General features: G+C 40.3%; 1 protein-coding gene across 1 annotated transcript in view; it reads left to right on the forward strand.

Moving 5' to 3' along the window:
* Nucleotides 1-18,555, forward strand: part of LOC106087742 (protein serrate) — a 146,345-nt gene that overhangs the window by 86,802 nt on the left and 40,988 nt on the right. The window contains exons 9-10 of the mRNA XM_013252885.2: nt 9,814-10,302; nt 11,496-11,623. Of these exons, the coding sequence (XP_013108339.2) occupies nt 9,814-10,302; nt 11,496-11,623 (617 nt within the window). The remainder of the gene's footprint in view (nt 1-9,813; nt 10,303-11,495; nt 11,624-18,555) is intronic.

Genomic DNA, 18,555 nt, shown 5'->3' on the forward strand with positions numbered 1-18,555 from the left:
ACTGCGGCACGCTGTTCGGATGCGGCTATGAAAAAGGGCCATATCATTGACATTAAAATTGAATCAGAAAGCACTCATTGATGTGTGAGAAATTAGCCCTTGGTCAAATTTCAACTCTACTCTCAAATGCCATTCTTTTGAGTCCTATATTACCATATTGGTAAATATTTCCGGTTTAGGGGGTATTTTAGGGGGTGGGGTGGCCAACCAGACACTTGACCCTTAAAGTAAACATAAGCTTCATGCTCTACTTTCAAATACATTTTATAGGGTGATTTTTTTGAGGTTAGGATTTTCATGCATTAGTATTTGACAGATCACGTGGGATTTCAGACATGGTGTCAAAGAGAAAGATGCTCAGTATGCTTTGACATTTCATCATGAATAGACTTACTAACGAGCAACGCTTGCAAATCATTGAATTTTATTACCAAAATCAGTGTTCGGTTCGAAATGTGTTCATTCACCGTAACGTTGCGTCCAACAGCATCTTTGAAAAATACGGTCCAATGATTCCACCAGCGTACAAACCACACCAAACAGTGCATTTTTCGGTATGCATGGGCAGTTCTTGAACGGCTTCTGGTTGCTCTTCACTCCAAATGCGGCAATTTTGCTTATTTACGTAGCCATTCAACCAGAAATGAGCCTCATCGCTGAACAAAATTTGTCAAAATTTGAACACATTTCGAACCGAACACTGATTTTGGTAATAAAATTCAATGATTTGCAAGCGTTGCTCGTTAGTAAGTCTATTCATGATGAAATGTCAAAGCATACTGAGCATCTTTCTCTTTGACACCATGTCTGAAATCCCACGTGATCTGTCAAATACTAATGCATGAAAATCCTAACCTCAAAAAAATCACCCTTTATATGAGCCCCATATTGTTAGGATCCGCAAATAAGTTCTGCTAGAGGGTGGGGTGGACCCCAGGGTCTTTGTCCCGAAAATGAGTTACAATTTCGTACTCTACTCCCAAATAGCTTTTATACAAGTCACATATTACCATGGTCGGTAAATACGTCAGATTATGGAGGTATTTTGGGGTAGAGCGTCTCCGCAAACACATGCATCTTCAATTGGATATCCAATTCGTTTTTATCTCTCCAGCACCTTTCGTTTAAGCTCTATATTCTTGTGATTAGTCCATACATCCATTTGGGGGATTTTGAATCTTCAATTGGTTATCAAAATGTTTTTTTTTTTTCTCCAGCACCTTTCGTTTAAGCTCTATATCGTCGTGATTGGTCTATACATTCATATGGCGGGTTTTTGGGAGGCCTCGGAGGCACCCCACCTCAACAATAGAAACCTTGTTTTGTTCTGGTGTCTGTTAGGGTGCAAAAAAAACTTCGAACGAATCGCATTACCAATCTCCAAAATCTGGTGTTTTTGAAAATTAGGGTAGTAAGAAGTGATTTTAAGGGGAGGGATGGCATCTCAGACATTTCGACTCAAATATGGATATCAAAGTGGTGCTCCACTCCCAAATCACTTTAATTCGAGTCCCATATTGCCACGATCGGTAAATATGAACCGTTTGGGTGGTGTTTTGGAGCTGACGCAGCCACCGGCACTTTGCCCTGAAAATAGATATCAAATTCTATATTTGCTCTCAACTATCGTTAATTTGAGCTCCATATTGAGATAGTCGCAAATTAAGTTCAGTTTAGGGGGTGCATTTGGGCGTACCACGAAACACTTGACTCCAAAATTTTAATATCAGATACGTTTTCTACTCTCAAATACCATTCATTTGAATCCCATATTGTCATAATGGGTCAATTGACCTATTTGAGGTATTTTTTGGAGGAAAAGCGCCACCTAGACTTGATCCCAAATTTTAATGTCATATTTGTAATCTACTCCCAAATACCTTTCATTTGAGTTCCACATAGCCATGGTTGGCTAATATGCCCATTTGCGGGCATTTGGGGATGGAGCGACCTACCATTACTTGGACCTAATTTTTTATGCCATATTTGTAATCTACTGCTGAATGCTTTTCATTGGAGTCCCATATTGACATGAACGTCGAATAGAGGAGTTTTGGGGTTGGGGTGGCCCGCTGGGTACTTCGTCACAAATTTTAATATGATATTCATTTTCTAGTCTCCAATACCTTTCATTTGATACCCGTATTGTGCCCATCGGTCCACTTTTGGTTTTGGTTGGCGTTTTTAGGGTAAGGGGGTGAGGGTCCGACCTCATCCGATATCAAAAAATTATATAGCCTATGTTTTTTTCCAGGTAAACCCACACAATCTGTGAAAATTTTAAGAAAATCGGTTCAGTCGTCTTTGATTCTAAGGAACAAACAGACAAAACCAAGTCCCATTTAGTCATGAGAGGTTAATTTGCCCATTTGGGGCGTTTTTGGCGGGATGACCCCTATACTTCGATCAGATTTTGTATGCCAGTTTCGTAATCTACTCCAAAATACCTTTCATTTTAACTCCATATTGACACTTCCAATATGTCTGTTGGATGGGTACTTAGACTCAAAATCGAATACCTCATTCGTAGTCTACTCTCCAATACCTTTCATGAAACAGCGACAACTGACCCAAATATGGTTCAGATCGGTCCGATCTCCTGATAAAGGGTCTGAAGACCTTAAAAGCTTTATTTATGACCCGATTTCCCTGAAATTTGCAACAGTGGATATAGATATAGCTGCCATATAGACAGATCTCCCGATAAAGGGTCTGCAGCCCATAAAAGCTTTATTTATTACCCGATTTCGCTGAAATTTGAAACTGTGAATTATTTCAAGCCTCCCGACATCTGACCTAAATATGGTTCAGATCGGACTATATTAAGATATAGCTGTCATATAGACCGATCTGCCAATAAAGGGTCTGAGGCCCAAAAAAAAATTTTTTTAAACCGATTTCGCTAAAATTTGAAACGGTGGGTTATTTTTAGCCTCCTGACACCCGACCGAAATATGATACAGATCGGACTATATTTAGGTATAGCTGTCATATAGACCGATCTGCCGATAAGAAGTCTAAAGCCATTAAAAGCTTTATTTATTGCCCGATTTCGCTAAAATTTGAAACAGTGAGTAGGGTAAAGCCTCCCAACATCTGACCCAAATATGGTTCAGATCGGACTATATTTAGGTATAGCTGCCATATAAACCGATCTGCCGATAGGGGGACTGAAGCCCATAAAAGCTTCATTAATTACCCGATTTCGCTGAAATTTTAAACGGTGAGTTTTTCTGAGCTTCGCGATATATAATTGGATATATCTGCCAAAAAGACCAATATTTTGTTCTACAAAATTGAATAGTGACATATGTATTAGACCACTCAATGTCCGTGCCGAATTTGGGTGCATAAGTTATCTAATTTTCATCGGATTGTGACAAAAAGGGGATTTAAATATATACCCGAAGTCGTAGGTATACAAAGTTCCGCCCGGTCGAACTTAATGCCTTTATATTGTGCCGATCCGTTCACTTTTGATTCTGGGTGGTGTTTTTGGCATTCGTGATTTCCTACTTTCTCCAAAGGCATAACATTTATGTGTTTAACATTTGATTCACCCTGTATTGAGGCAATGATTTTTAACGCGTTTTGCTACAAAGTGAAAGAGATTTAATTCAAAAGAAAGGCATAAATAAATCAAATACTTCATATGAATTTTGTACAAATTTAAGTTTAACGTTTGTTCATATAGCAAATCTTAAGTGAGTAATTTGAAATTCATTTTACCATAAACAACGATAATGGTCAAATTTAAACATCATGGCATAAACAAATATCATAACAGGATTTAACCACCAACATAAGTATATTGTTGCAAAAATAACAAAATCAATAGTAGTTATGTTCATTTGATTTCATTGAACCACCAACATAGCACGGGCGAAGTACTTACCTAGTCACTCTGGTTATAACACTTCGAAATATTGATCTGCGATCTGATAAAGTATAAAAAATATACTCATGATCGTCTCGACATTCTACGTCGATCTAGCGTCAAACCAGCTAAAATCAAAGCTTCTAGAAACCGAACAAGGATGATCTAGCGACCGGTTTACATGGGAGCTATATCCGGTTATAAACCGATTCTAACCGAGGATATACTAATCTATTCATTCCGTATGTGACACCTCGAAATATTAGTTGGAGTCTTACTCCGATTTGGCTGAAATTTTGCATATTATTTTATTTTTCACTTATCCAACACGCAGGGGATGTCCCCTATATATGCAGTGCATTGCGTTGGCAATTAGGAAAGTTAAGGTTTGGAGGGGGAAAGAGGGAGTAGTATTTATTGGTATTCGTCTTAAAATTCTAAACGTCAATGTCGGTGGGAAATACATTAGCCGGAAGTCGATTCCACATACGAATGGTTCGGGCGAAAAATGAATTTTCTCGGTAATGCATAGTTCGGTCGACTGGCCAATCAATTACAAACGGGTGTGAGTTCCTGGCAAGTCTTGTATTTCTGGTGAACATCCTAACGTCAGGGATAAGAAGACGAATATCCCTGAAAAACACGCCATGAAAATAACCATAGAGCAATACAACTCTACCCACATTCCGATGATGTTCATGGGAAGCAATAGAGTTGGATACCCTACAGTGCCCAATCAACACCATCGCTCTCCGTTCAGGGATAAGAAGACGAATATCCCTGGAACACACGCCATGAAAATAACCATAGAGCAATAAAACGCTAACCATATTCCGGCGATGTTCATGGGAAGCAATAGAGTTGGATACCCTGCTGTCCCCAACCAACCCCATCGCTCTTCGTTGAATACGGTCAAGTAGCTCCAAGGATGATTTTGAAGCTACTGCCCATATATGAGAGTTATATTCCATCCTCGGCCTGATGTGGGTAGTATAGATATTGGGAAAATCAGAATTGGTGAAATATTTCTTGCACCGTCTAAGAAAGACCAAACAGTTGAATGCTTCTTTCGACATTTCGAATATGTTTTTTGACCAACGGACATCACATTGTATCTTCATGCCAAGAACATCAAGAGCATTTGATTGTTTAATATCTATACCGTCGATAGATATCGATGATTGAAGTGGGTCAGTGAATCGCTTGTGAGACAATAAACAGCACTGCGTCTTCTGTGCGTTAAAGCCTACTCTGTTCATTCTACCCCACTCGGAAATGGCCAACAAATCCTGGAAGAGCGTCTCATCCATAATGCGGCTCCTGTCCACAATTTCTTGAGGACTGGGCCTATGGTCGAATGGATATGAATGACACAGCCTATTGTCATCGGCAAACGAGTAGACTGGATTCGAAGTCTGACCCAATAGATCGTCAATGAATATAAGAAAAAAGGGAAGGCGAAAGGACAGAGCCTTGTTGCACACCTGCGGTCAATGTATACTCATTGGATGAGAACCCACCTACAACAACTCGTATAGTGCGATCTCTGAGAAAGCTCCATATTAATCGAACGAAGTTATTACCGACTCCAAAGGCGAAAAGCTTTGATAGAAGTGCACCGTGCCAGACCCTATCAAATGCCTTGGAGATATCCAGAGCCACAACCTTACACTCTCCAAACTAGTGGATAGAGCGACTCCATCGTTCCGACAAAAATGCCATTAGGTCTCCCGTAGAGCAATTTCTTGGGAACCCATACTGTATGTCGCTAAGAAGGCCATTGGATGATAAAAGTGCACTGTGCCAGACCCTATCAAATACCTTGGAGATATCCAGAACCACGACTTTACTCTCACCAAACTAGTGAATAGAGCGACTCCATCGTTCCGACAAAACTGCCATTACGTTTCCAGTAGAGCGATTTCTGCGGAACCCATACAGTTTGTCGCTAAGGAGGCCATTGGATGATAAAAGTGCACCGTGCCAGACCCTATCAAATGCCTTGGAGATATCCAGAGCCACGACCTTACTCTCACCAAACAGGTGGATAGAGCGACTCCATCCTTTCGACAAAAATGCCTTTAGGTCTCCCGTAGAGCGATTTCTGCGGAACCCATACAGTCTGTCGCTAAGAAGGCCATTGGATGATAAAATTGCACCGTGCCAGACCCTATCAAATGCCTTGGAGATATCCAGAGCCACGACCTTACTCTCACCAAACTGGTGGATAGAGCGACTCCATCGTTGCGACAAAAATGCCATTAGGTCTCCCGTAGAGAGATTTCTGCGAAACCCATACTGTCTGTCGCTAAGAAGGCCATTGAACTTTAAGTGTCTGACCAGATGATGGTTAACCATACTCTCCATAACCTTGGAGAGCGCAGAGCATATCGCAATTGGCCGGTAATTCGCAGGGTTGTTCGCCCCACCTTTTTTGGGGATGGGCTGAGAGTTCGCAACCTTTCAACGCGCCGGGAAAACTCCCGCCCGGTAAGCAAGGTTGAAAAGTTTGCGTAGTGGACGAGCAAGCATCGAAGAACACTTACAAATGGCAAGTGTTGATATACCGTCCAGGCCCGGAGATTTATTAACGTCGAGATCCGCAAGGATCTGAAATTTTGTACACAGTTTTCTGTTACGACTTCCAATAACTGTGTCAAGTACGGTCCGATTCGGTCTATAACCTGATATAGCTCCCATATAAACCTATCTCCCGATTTGACTTTTTGAGACCTTAAAAGCAGCAATTGTTGTCCAATTTGGCTGAAATTTTGCATATGGTGTTCCGCAATGACTTCCAACAACTGAGCCAAGTACGGTTCGAATCGGACTATAACCTGATATAGCTCCCATATAAGCCGATCTTCCGATTTGACTTCTTGAGACCTTAAAAGCAGCAATTTTTGTCCAATTTGGCTGAAATTTTGCCTACGGTATTCTGTTACGACTTCCAACAACTGTGCCAAGTATGGTTCGAATCGGTCTATAACCTGATATAGCTCCCATATAAACCGGTAAATCGGTCTATAACCTGATATAGCTCCCATATAAACCGATCTCCCGATTTGACTTCTTGAGACCTTAAAAGCCGCAATTTTTTTTCAATTTGGCTGAAATTTTGCATTCGGTATTCTGTTACGACTTTCAACAACTGTGGCAATTACGGTCCAAGTCAGTCTTTAACCTGATACAGCTTCCATATAAACCGGTCTCTCGATCATCCTTGTTCGTTCCTAGAAACTTAAATTGTTGATGGTTTGATAGAAGTTTGGTATGTACAGTAAATTTATGCCCTTCAACTTTGTATAAATCTTTAGCAGAATGCATGAAACCCACCATGGGTTCCCAAGATTCGGCCAGGCCGAACTTTGCATGCGTTTCCTTGTTTGAATATATTTTTAAATTTTTGGAAAAGAAAACAGAAAGCGCCTCAGATGAAAAATATTTTGAAAAATCACTCAATTTTCAGAAAATATTTGGAAATTTCAAAAAAAAAAAAAATTAAAATCGCACGAGTTTTTGAAAATATTTGTCAATTTTTTCAGTTTTCTTGTGGTTTTTGTATTAAAACAAATACATGTTGGGCCCAAAATGGTAAAATCAGGACCCAAAGTAAAATAAACAAGTAAAAAGGCGTTAAGTTCGGCCGGGCCAAACTTTGGATACCCACCACCTCAGGTATATGTGTAAACCACCTTTCATCAAAATTCGGTGAAAATTTCATACCTTATACTCATATTCCTCATACCGATCTGAACTATATACGACACGGATGTCGAAAAGCCGAACATAAGTCGCTGTGTCAAATTTCAGTAAAACCGGATTATAAATGCGCCTTTTATGGGGCCAAGACTTTAAATCGAGATATTGATCTACATGGCAGCTATATCCAAATCTGAAACGATTTGGACCAAGTTGCATAAACATGTCGAAAAGCCTAACACAAAGCACTGTCCCAAATTTCAGCGAAATCGGACAATAAATGCCTCTTTTATGGGCCCTAAACCTTAAATCAAGAGATCGGTCTATATGGCAGCTATATGCAAATCTGGACCGATCTGTGCGATATAGCAGAAGTATGTCAAGGGGCTTAACTTAACTCACTATTCCAAATTTCGGCGACATCGGACAATAAATGACCATTTTATGGGTCATTTATTGTCTGTCTATATGGCAGCTATATCTAAATCTGAAGCGATCTGGACCAAAATGAAGACATATGTCAACGGGCCTAACACAACCCACTGTCCCAAATTTCAGCAAAATCGGATAATGAATGTGGCTTTTATGGGCCTTACACCATAAATAGGAGGATCGATCTATATGGCAGCTATATCCAAATCTGGACCGATCTGAGCCAAATTAACGAAGGATGTCGACGGGCCTTACACAATTCACTGTCCCGAATTTCATCAAAATCGGATAATAAATGTGGCTTTTGTGGGCCTAAGACCCTTAACCGGAGGATCGGTCTATATGGCAGCTATATCCAAATCAGAACCGATCTGGGCCAATTTAACGAAGGAAGTCGAAGGGCCTAAGACAACTCACTGTCCCGAATTTCATCAAAATCGGGTAATAAATGTGGCTTTTATGGGCCTTAGACCCTAAATCGGCGGATCGGTCTATATGGGGGCTATATCAACATATAGTCCGATATAGCCCATCTTCGAACTTAACCTGCTTATGGACAAAAAAAAGAATCTGTGCAAAATTTCAGCTCAATATCTCTATTTTTGAAGACTGTAGCGTGATTTCAACAGACAGACGGACAGACGGGCGGATACGTCTAGATCGTCTTAGATTTTTACGCTGATCAAGAATATATATACTTTATAAGGTCGGAAATAGATATTTCGATGTGTTGCAAACGGAATGACAAAATGAATATACCCCCATCCTTCGGTGGTGGGTATAAAAAAGTGGCTCAACATTATTTACCCCCCAATTTAATTGAAAAATTTCTGATTTACTATAGGAAAACCCAAATGGAACCCAATAACTGCATAAAAAAGCCCCAAACAGAATGTCTGGTGGAGAATTCCCTAACTTCAACCCGGCCGAAGCACATTTTTGCTTGTTTCATTTACAATGATTGCCCGAAATATTTGCCTTTTCTACAGCAATTCTATTTTAACACCAAGTTTGTGTCTTAAGTCTTTTGTTTTTTTAAAAACCAATTCATTGGGGAACTTTACATTTCTGTAATAAATTACCTTCTGAGTCTTCCAAGTGATTTGAATAAATGCCTTTCAAGAACAAAACAAACAAATCACAAAACACTCACACACACACACAACCTATGGCCATTTCTGCTTCTACTACATAGAACTACTGAACGAATTCTTTAAAGCAAATCCACCTTATGCACCACTCGACTTCTTGGGCTAATTGTGTTTGTTTTTGATCACGCAACAGATACAAATGGAAAGCATTTACCTCATCCAACTTCTCATACCCTTCTACTGCAGCCTGCTCTGCGAGACGCAAATATATGCCGTTGGCTTCATCAGAAGCCAACAGCAATGGGCAAACATTAGATTTCCAGAAAAGAGATAAACATGTCCATACTCTTTGAAAAAACATCACTCAAGTGTTTGCAATGTTACTTCTTTAACTCATACTCCTTGATAGAGAAGACCAACATCCAAAATGGTAAAAAAAAGAAGAGTAGAGAAGAGAAAAGCCATCTTCAAATCCAAGGCAAGCACTTGAAGTAGAAAACCAACTTAAAAGACAGTAACGTTGCAAGCAATAAGGCAACAACAAAGAAGTTGCAGGGAATAAAATCCCATAAATAAACCATTATTTTACATTTCGACTTTTTATGCGACTTTTTCTCTCCCCCCCGCCCTTTTGACTTTTCCTCCAATACACTACATAAGCAAGCACTTTCAACAACATTTAACAACATTGGTTTTGATCTTGTTTTCCAGATATCGATGAATGTGCCGGTGGACCTTGCAAGCATGGTGGCACTTGTATTGATCTAATCGGCGGTTTCCGTTGCGAGTGTCCACCCGAATGGACAGGCGATGTATGTCAAATGGATGTAAACGAATGCGAAATGAGCTACCCTCTGCCGTCGCAGCAAGGTCCCAATACAGCCGCCATAGCGGCTGCCTTTGCCAGTTCAAGTACTTCATCGTCGGCACTTATAGCAGCCCTGACCACAGCGGCCAATGCAACGTCATCCTCTGCGCGCTCCTCCAACATGAACAGCATGGCCCACATGATGGGTCCCTGTGTGAATGCCAGGGAATGCATTAATCTGCCTGGCTCGTTCTCATGCCTTTGCCTCGAGGGTTGGGGTGGGCCAACGTGTGCCCAAGATTTCGACGATTGCGTGGGCCAATGCCGAAATGGTGCCACTTGTAGAGATTTGGTTAACGATTATCATTGCGCATGTGCAACTGGATTTACAGGTAAACACACAAAAAAAACAAGTGTGAAAAAGCCTAGTCAAGAGATTGCATTGCCTTGCATTTTCTGCAGACGACGTAATCAAATAAACAATTTTGTTCGTTTTTTTGTTTGTCTTGGGTTTTTTGGGACAAGTGTCGTATTTAGTCTGAGATTTTTTTTTTTGCAGTCCACTTGGTTGGCAATTTTGAGTTATTTGCTTTTTGCATTTAGTTCAGTGTAATAAACTATGGTTTTAGTCTCGAGGGATTTGTTTTTCTTAGTTTTTGGGGGGTTTTTAGTGTTGGCGTTTCTATGCCTGCCTATGGTCTAAACAAGATATGTTGGTTTGATTAAAACCAAACTATGCTCCTAAAATACTAGAAAACTATTTTAGTAGATTTTGTTCAAATTAAGGCAGACTTGTCATTTTTGTTCGCTTAAAACTTGAATTATTTGATAGGAGGCTTAATGGGTTTATTTTGTTTATTTTGAATACGAGGATCATTTAATAAAAATGGTAAAAAAAAAATTAATAAACAGAATGGAAAGAGTTGGGATGTCTTTGTCTGGGATGCCACCGTAGCGCAGAGGTTTGCATGTCCGCCTATGACGCTAAACGTCTGGGTTTGAATCCTGGCGGGAACATCAGAAAATTTTTCATCGGTGGTTATCCCCTTCTAATGCTAGCGACATTTGTAAGGTACTTTGCCATGTAAAAGCTTCTCCCCAAAGAGGTGTCGCTCTGCGGCACGCCGTTCGGACTCGGAGGTCCCTTATCATTGAGTTTAAAATTGAATCAGGCAGCACTCATTGATATGTGAGAAGATTGCCCCAGTTCCTTAATGGGCAAATTTGCATTTACAAAACTTCGTCTGAGTTTTTTACCCCGATTCATATTTATAAGAAAATTTTCTCCCCCACCTCGTTGATCCATGTGAAATTCTTTGACTCCTAGTCATGTTCCATTCTCCATCGTTGCAATTATTAATGCTTTCAATTTTTGTAATATTTTCATATGAATTTCAGATATGTCTTAAATTTTATTTCGTTGTCTAATGTTTTTTGTATTTTTATTCCAATTTTTTTTTTCTAATTTTATTTGTTTTTCGGTTATCTCTGGTGTCGTTAACTCGTTGTCACGGTGGTGTTGTTGTATCCATGTATGCCTGATGTTGGTCGTTTCGTTGATGATGGCGATGACGATGGTGAACAGGTCGTGATTGTGAAACCGATATTGATGAATGCGCTAATTCACCGTGTCGCAATGGTGGCGAGTGTGTGGACATGATTGGTAAATTCAATTGCATTTGTCCACTGGGCTATTCCGGTACATTATGTGAGGTAAGTGTCTTACATTTAATCTTTATACGCTTGTGCAGGGGTCTTCTAGATATTCGTTGCATTACAGTTTTTATTGACTTTTTTTTTTAACATTTATGTTCAACAATTTGTTTTTAATGAATATTTAATTCGTTTATGTGGCATGTATTTTGGTTTTTTTTTCTCTTTAACATTGTTTTCGCCTTGTTAGATTAATGAGATTTTAATGTTGAGCGTATCGTAAACTAAGTCTCTTTGAAAAACCAATTGGTATTTTTTTTTTCTTATTGCTATGATGCTGCGGCTTTTCAGTTTGCATTGCGGTTATTGTGAGAACAAAAGACTTAAGACACAAACATGGTGTTAACAAGCATTACAATTTTTTGTTTTTATGTGTGCCATACACGCATTAATCTGTTTAGTTACCACCGTAAAAGATTACATGTCCCATGATTACGGTAAAGCACACATAACAAATTGTCATTGAATATTTTGGGTGGATTGTGATTTGTTTTGTTTTTTCCCATTTGATCATTGAAATCATTAGAGTTTTTTTAAGGAACCTCTGGGGATTTAGAGAATATGAAATACGCCATTTATGGCCCCAGAACCTAAAATCGTGAGATCGGTCTATATGACAGCTATATTCAAATCTGGACCGATCTGGGCCAAATTGCAGCAAGTTGTCGAAGGGCCTAACACAACTCACTGTCCCGAATTTCGGCGACATCAGACAATAAATGCGCCTTTTATGGGCGCAAGTCCTTAAATCGAGAGATCGGTCTATATGACAGCTATATCCATATGTGGACCGATCTGGGCCAAATTGCAGCAAGTTGTCGAAGGGCCTAACAAAACTCACTGTCCCGAATTTCGGCGACATCGGACAATAAAGGCTCATTTTATCGGCCCAAAACCTTAAACCGAGAGATCGGTCTATATGGCAGCTATATCCAAATCTGAACCGATACGCGCTATATTGCAGAAGTATGTCGAATGGCCTTACACAACTCACTGTCCCAAATTTCGGCGAAATCTGACAATAAATTCGCCTTTTATGGACCCAAAACTTTAAATCGAGAGATCGGTCTATATGATAGCTGTATCCTAATGTGGACCGATCTGAGCCAAATTGCAGAAAGTTGTCGAAGAGCCTAACGCAACTCACTGTCCCGAATTTCGACGACATCGGACAATAAAGGCGCATTTTATCGATCCAAAACCATAAATCGAAAGATCGGTCTATATGACAGCTATATCCAAATCTGGACCGATCTAAGCCAAATTGAAGAAGAATATCGAAGGGCTTAACATAACTCACCGTCCTGAATTTCGGCGACATCGGACAATAAAAGCGATTTTTATCGGCCCAAAACTTTAAATCGAAAGATCGGTCTATATGGCAGCTATATCCAAATCTTGACCGATCTGGGCCAAATTGCAGAAAGATGCCGAAGGGTCTAACAAAACTCACTATCCCCAATTTCAGCAAAATCGGGTAATAAATGTGGCTGTTATGGGCCCAAAACCTTAAATCGAAAGATCGGTCTATATGGCAGCTATATCCAAATCTTGACCGATCTGGGCCAAATTGCAGAAAGATGCCGAATGGTCTAACAAAACTCACTATCCCCAATTTCAGCAAAATCGGGTAATAAATGTGGCTGTTATGGGCCTAAAACCCTTAATCGGAGGATCGGTCTATATGGCAGCTATATCCAAATCTAAACCGATCTGGGCCAAATTTAAGAAGGATATCAAAGGGCCCAACACAACTTACTGTCCCAAATTTCAGCAAAATCGGATAATAAATGTGGCTTTTATGGGCCTAAGACCCAAAATCGGAGGATCGGTCTATATAGCAGCTATATCCAAATCTGCACCGATCTAAGCCAAATTAAAGAAGGATGTTTAAGGGCCTAATACAACTCACTGTCCCTAATTTTGGCAAAATCGGACAATAAATGCGACTTTTATGGGCCCAAAACCTAAAATCGGGAGATCGGTCTATATGGCAGCTATATCCAAATCTGGACCGATCCGAGCCATGTTGCAGAAGTATATCGCAGGGCTTAACACAACTCACTGTCCCAAATTTCGGCGACATAGGACAATACGAGCACCTTTTATGGGCCCAAAACCTTAAATCGAGAAATCGGTCTATATGGCAGCTATATCCAAATCTTGACCGATCTGGGCCAAACTTCAAAAATATGTCGAAGGGCATAACACAACTTACTGTCCCAAATTTCATCAAAATCGGATAATAAATGTGGCTCCTGTGGGCCTAAGACCCTAAATCGGAAGATCGGTCTATTAAGGGGCTATATGAAGATATAGTCTGATATAGCCCATCTTCGAACTTAACCGGCTTATGGACAAAAAAAAGAATCTGTGCAAAGTTTTAGCTTGATATCTCCATTTTTAAAGACTGTAACGTGATTTCAACAGACAGACGGAAAGACGGAGCTTGGCTTGATCGTCTTAGATTTTTTCGCTGATCAAGAATACATATCTACTTTATAGGGTCGGAAATGGATATTTCGGTGTATTGCAAACGGAATGACAAAATGAATATACCCCCATCCTTCGGTGGTTGGTATAAAAATAAAGAAATAATACTGAAACACCTACCCAAACCGCAATTAGCATAATACGAATAATGGCGTTCGGTCAATGATAGCCCGCACCAAACGACGTCCAATGTTGAATGTATTACTTCTACGGAATCCCTTGCGAATTAGAATGGAATTCGTTAACCCCCAAAACACCCCTAAATCGGACATATTTACCGACCATGGCAATATGGGACTCAAACCCTTCCCCCAACGTGGACTTATTTACTGACCATGGCAATATGGGGCTTAAATAAAAGGTATTTGAGTGTAGAATACGAATCTGATATCCAAATGTGGGACCAAGTGTTAAGGGGGGGCTCATCCCAAACACACCCCCAAAGGGGACAAATTTACGACCATAGCAATATGGGGCTCAAATGAAAGGTCTTTGTGAGTAAAGCACGAATTTGATATCAATATTCGAGATAAAGTGTCTATGGAGCCACCCCATCCCCATAACACCACCCATATAGGATGTATTTACTGGCCATTCCAATATGGGACTGTAATAAGAGGTATATTAGAGTAGAACACGAATCTGATGTATATTTTCAGGGCCAAGTAACTGAGTGCCCCATCCCCCAAAACACCCCCCAAACCGGTCATGTTGCCTATGGAAATATGGGGCTCAAATGAAAGGTATTTGGGGGTAGACCACGAATTTGATGTATATTTTCAAGGCCAAGTCACTGAATGGCAGCCCCATTCCCCAAAACACCCCCCCAACCCGCCAAGTTTGTCGACTATGGGAATATGGGGCTCACATGAAAGGTATTTGGGAGTAGACCACGAATCTGATATCAACTTTAGGGACCAACAACCCCCAAATAGGACGTATTTGCTCACCATGAAAATTTGGGTCTTACGGGGAGTGGAGCTCGATATTGATAGTTTTTAGGGTCCATACCCCAAACCGGATATATTTGCTGAATTTTTCAATAAGGGGTTTAAATGAAAGGTATTTGAGATTAGAAAACGAATTTGATATCCTATTTTGAAGCCAACGGCAATATGGGGTTCAAATAAATGATATTTGAGAGTAGAGCACGACGCTGATATATTTTTAAGGCTTCAATGTTTGGAGGACCGCCCTACACCCTAAAGACCCATATTTACCGACCACGTTAATGTGTGGCTCAAATGAATGTAGGGAGAAGAGTACGAAATTGATAGCCACTTTCAGGACGAATTTACTGCAGGTCTACCCCTTTCCCAAAGCACGCCACAAATAGCATTTATTTACTGCCCACTTAATATGGGGCCCAAATAAAGGTATTTTGGAATAGAATTCGAATCAATTTATCCAAATGAGGGACCATGTATTTGGGGCACCGCCCCTTTCCCAAAACACTCACCAAAGACTACAAATTTTGTGGTCAAGTGTTTGAGGACGCCTCATGCCATAAACTCCCCTTAAACCAATGGCAATATGGGTTTTAAATAAATCGTATTTGAGAGAAGAGCACGATGGTGATATTTTTTTCAGGGCCAAGTGTCTAGGCGACCACCTCACGCCCGAAAACACCTCTAAGTCTGACATCATGACAACATCGGACTGAAATAAAGATTTTTATTTCAGTCCGATGTTTTATTTCAGTCCGATAGTCGAGCGATATACATATTCTATTTTCGTATCATGGTATTTCACTAAAAACTCTTTAATTGTCGAAAATAAATATTCAAGGGTAATTTGGTCCCATATAAAGTAAAAGAAGGCACAGCGGAGCAGACCCAGTTGAGCTATTGGGTTGCCCAAAAAGTAATTGCGGATTTTTCATATAGTCGGCGTTGACAAATTTTTTCACAGCTTGTGACTCTGTAATTGCATTCTTTCTTCTGTCAGTTATCAGCTATTACTTTTAGCTTGCTTTAGAAAAAAGTGTAAAAAAAGTATATTTGATTAATGTTCATTCTAAGATTTATTAAAAATGCATTTACTTTCTTTTAAAAAATCCGCAATTACTTTTTTTTGCCATCCCCAATGAAATCCGTACCACATCTCGCCTAAAGGACCATGTACAGGATTTTCGCCTAAAGGACCATGTTATGGTCAGGCATCGAATTTAGTCGTAGCGAATTTAGTCGTAGCGTCATCAATGTAGTCCCCCGAACCTTTTCTGTCTCAAGCCTTGAACCATCCATGTACCACGAACCAAAGTTATATTCCTATGAACAATCCATTAAGGAAGAGGGAATACTTCTTTCTAATCAATGAGTACAGTTCGAATAAGCTCAATGATAAGTGACCTCCTTTCTTATGCGTAGTTCGAACGGCATGCCGCATAGCGACATCTCTAGGTTGAGAAGTTTCAGCATGTCAGGATACCATTAGAAAGTGCATAACCATCGCCGAAAATTTGGCTGATGTTCACGCCGGGATTTGAACCCAGATGTTCAGCATCATAGGCGGATATGCTAACCTTTGCGCAGCGGTGGACTCCAACGTGCCACTCCATGTACCACAAACTACCAGATGGCAATACCAGGGTTCCGTCAATCCAATGCCGTGCAGTTGGCAACACTGCCACGCATTCGACATTCGACAAGTGTCGTCTTAGGTATCCGATCACTTACCAATATTTGTAGCCTCAACAGCAAATTTACTAAAAAATTCCGATTTTGAAAGCATCTTTGCCCGAAAGGGGTATTTTGGGGATTTAAAAAAAAAAAAATCGGGTAGAATTTATTTTTGGGTTTTTAATGACACTTTTGCAAGAGAATTCTCTACCCGTTCTAACACGGCATATTTTTTACTAGTTTTTTTTTCGATTTTTTCACACATGGGACTCGAATTTTATCCATCTATTTCTCAGCATATGGCTTATTCAGCCCCTAAGGACCCGACCCATCCTGCACTGTTAAGAGCCCTGCACACCGCTAACATGTACATCTCGGCATCGAAAGATTCTTCGAATCTAAGCACAATCTCGTGCCAACCGACCACCCTTTGAAACATGCATGATGCCTGCGTCCGATTGTAAATGGGTTATAACGGTCCATGTATTGTTATATATATAATCCGATCCTGGATATTGCCTTCTTCAGCCACTGAAGCGCTGAAAACGGCTGAACCGATTACCTTGAAATTTTCACGGAATGTGTAGTTTGGTCTGGAAGGAAACATAGACTATATAATTTTTTTGATATCGGGAGGGGGGCGCATCCTCCCCCTCGGACCCGTACCCAAAAATAAAAAAGGGCCGATCGGCACAGTATGGGATTCAAATGAAAGGTATTCAAGAATAGAATACGAATTTCATAATAAAAGTTGGGTCCAAGTACCAGGGGGCCGCCTCAGCCCCAAAACCCCTTAAAATGGGTCTATTTGACGATCATGACAATATGGGACTCAAATGAAAGGTATTCGGGAGTATATTACGAATATGGTCAGGAAGAAGGAATAAGCTTTATAGTTTATTGATAACGGAAGGGCGCGGACCCTTCACCGTTACCCCAAAAACTCCACCCAAAATCACAAGTGGACCGATAAGAAATATGGGTATCAAATGAAAAGTATGCGGTAGTAGATAACGAATCTGGCATACTAATTCATGTCGAAGTATAGGGGGTCACTCCACCCCCCAAAAAAACGTCCAAAATGGGCACATTAGCCAATCGCGGCTAATGGGATTCGGTTTGTTTGTTCCGTATAGACTGAAAACCCGGTAGAACCGATTTTCTCGAAATGTTCGCATATTGTGTAGGTTGGTCTGGAAGATATCATAGGCTTTATAATTTTTCGGTGTCGGAAGGGAGACCCCTTATGACAAAAACACAACCCAAAATCAAAATGGGACCGATCGGGACAATATAGGTATGAAATGAAAGGTATTGGAGAGTAGAATACGAATATGGTATTAATATTTGAGTCTAAGTATCCATCGGGCCGCCCAACCCCAAAAATGCCCCAAACAGACATATTGGACGTTTATTTCAATATGGGGCTCAAATGAAAGGTATTCGGGAGTAGATTTCGAATCTGGCACCTGTTTGTACACCTCGAAATAGTCGTCTAAGACCCCATAAATTATATATATTCTTGATCGTCCCGACGTTCTGAGTCGGTCTAGCCATGCGGGCCATATCGGTTCAGATTTAGATATAGCTCCCATATAAACCGATCTCTCAATTTGACTTCTTGAGCACATGGAAGTCGCAATTTTTGTTCGATTTGGCTGAAGTTTTGCAAGTGGTATTCTGTTATGACATATAACAACTGTGCGAAGTACGATCTAAATGGGTCTATAATCTGATATAGCTCCCATATAACCGATCTCGAAGTGAACTTTGTACGGGAATAGACGTTTCCTATAAGGCTCCTGCTTATTTTTGTGT

The sequence above is a fragment of the Stomoxys calcitrans genome, chromosome 2 (assembly GCF_963082655.1).
Source record: "Stomoxys calcitrans chromosome 2, idStoCalc2.1, whole genome shotgun sequence".
NCBI lineage: Eukaryota > Metazoa > Arthropoda > Insecta > Diptera > Muscidae > Stomoxys > Stomoxys calcitrans.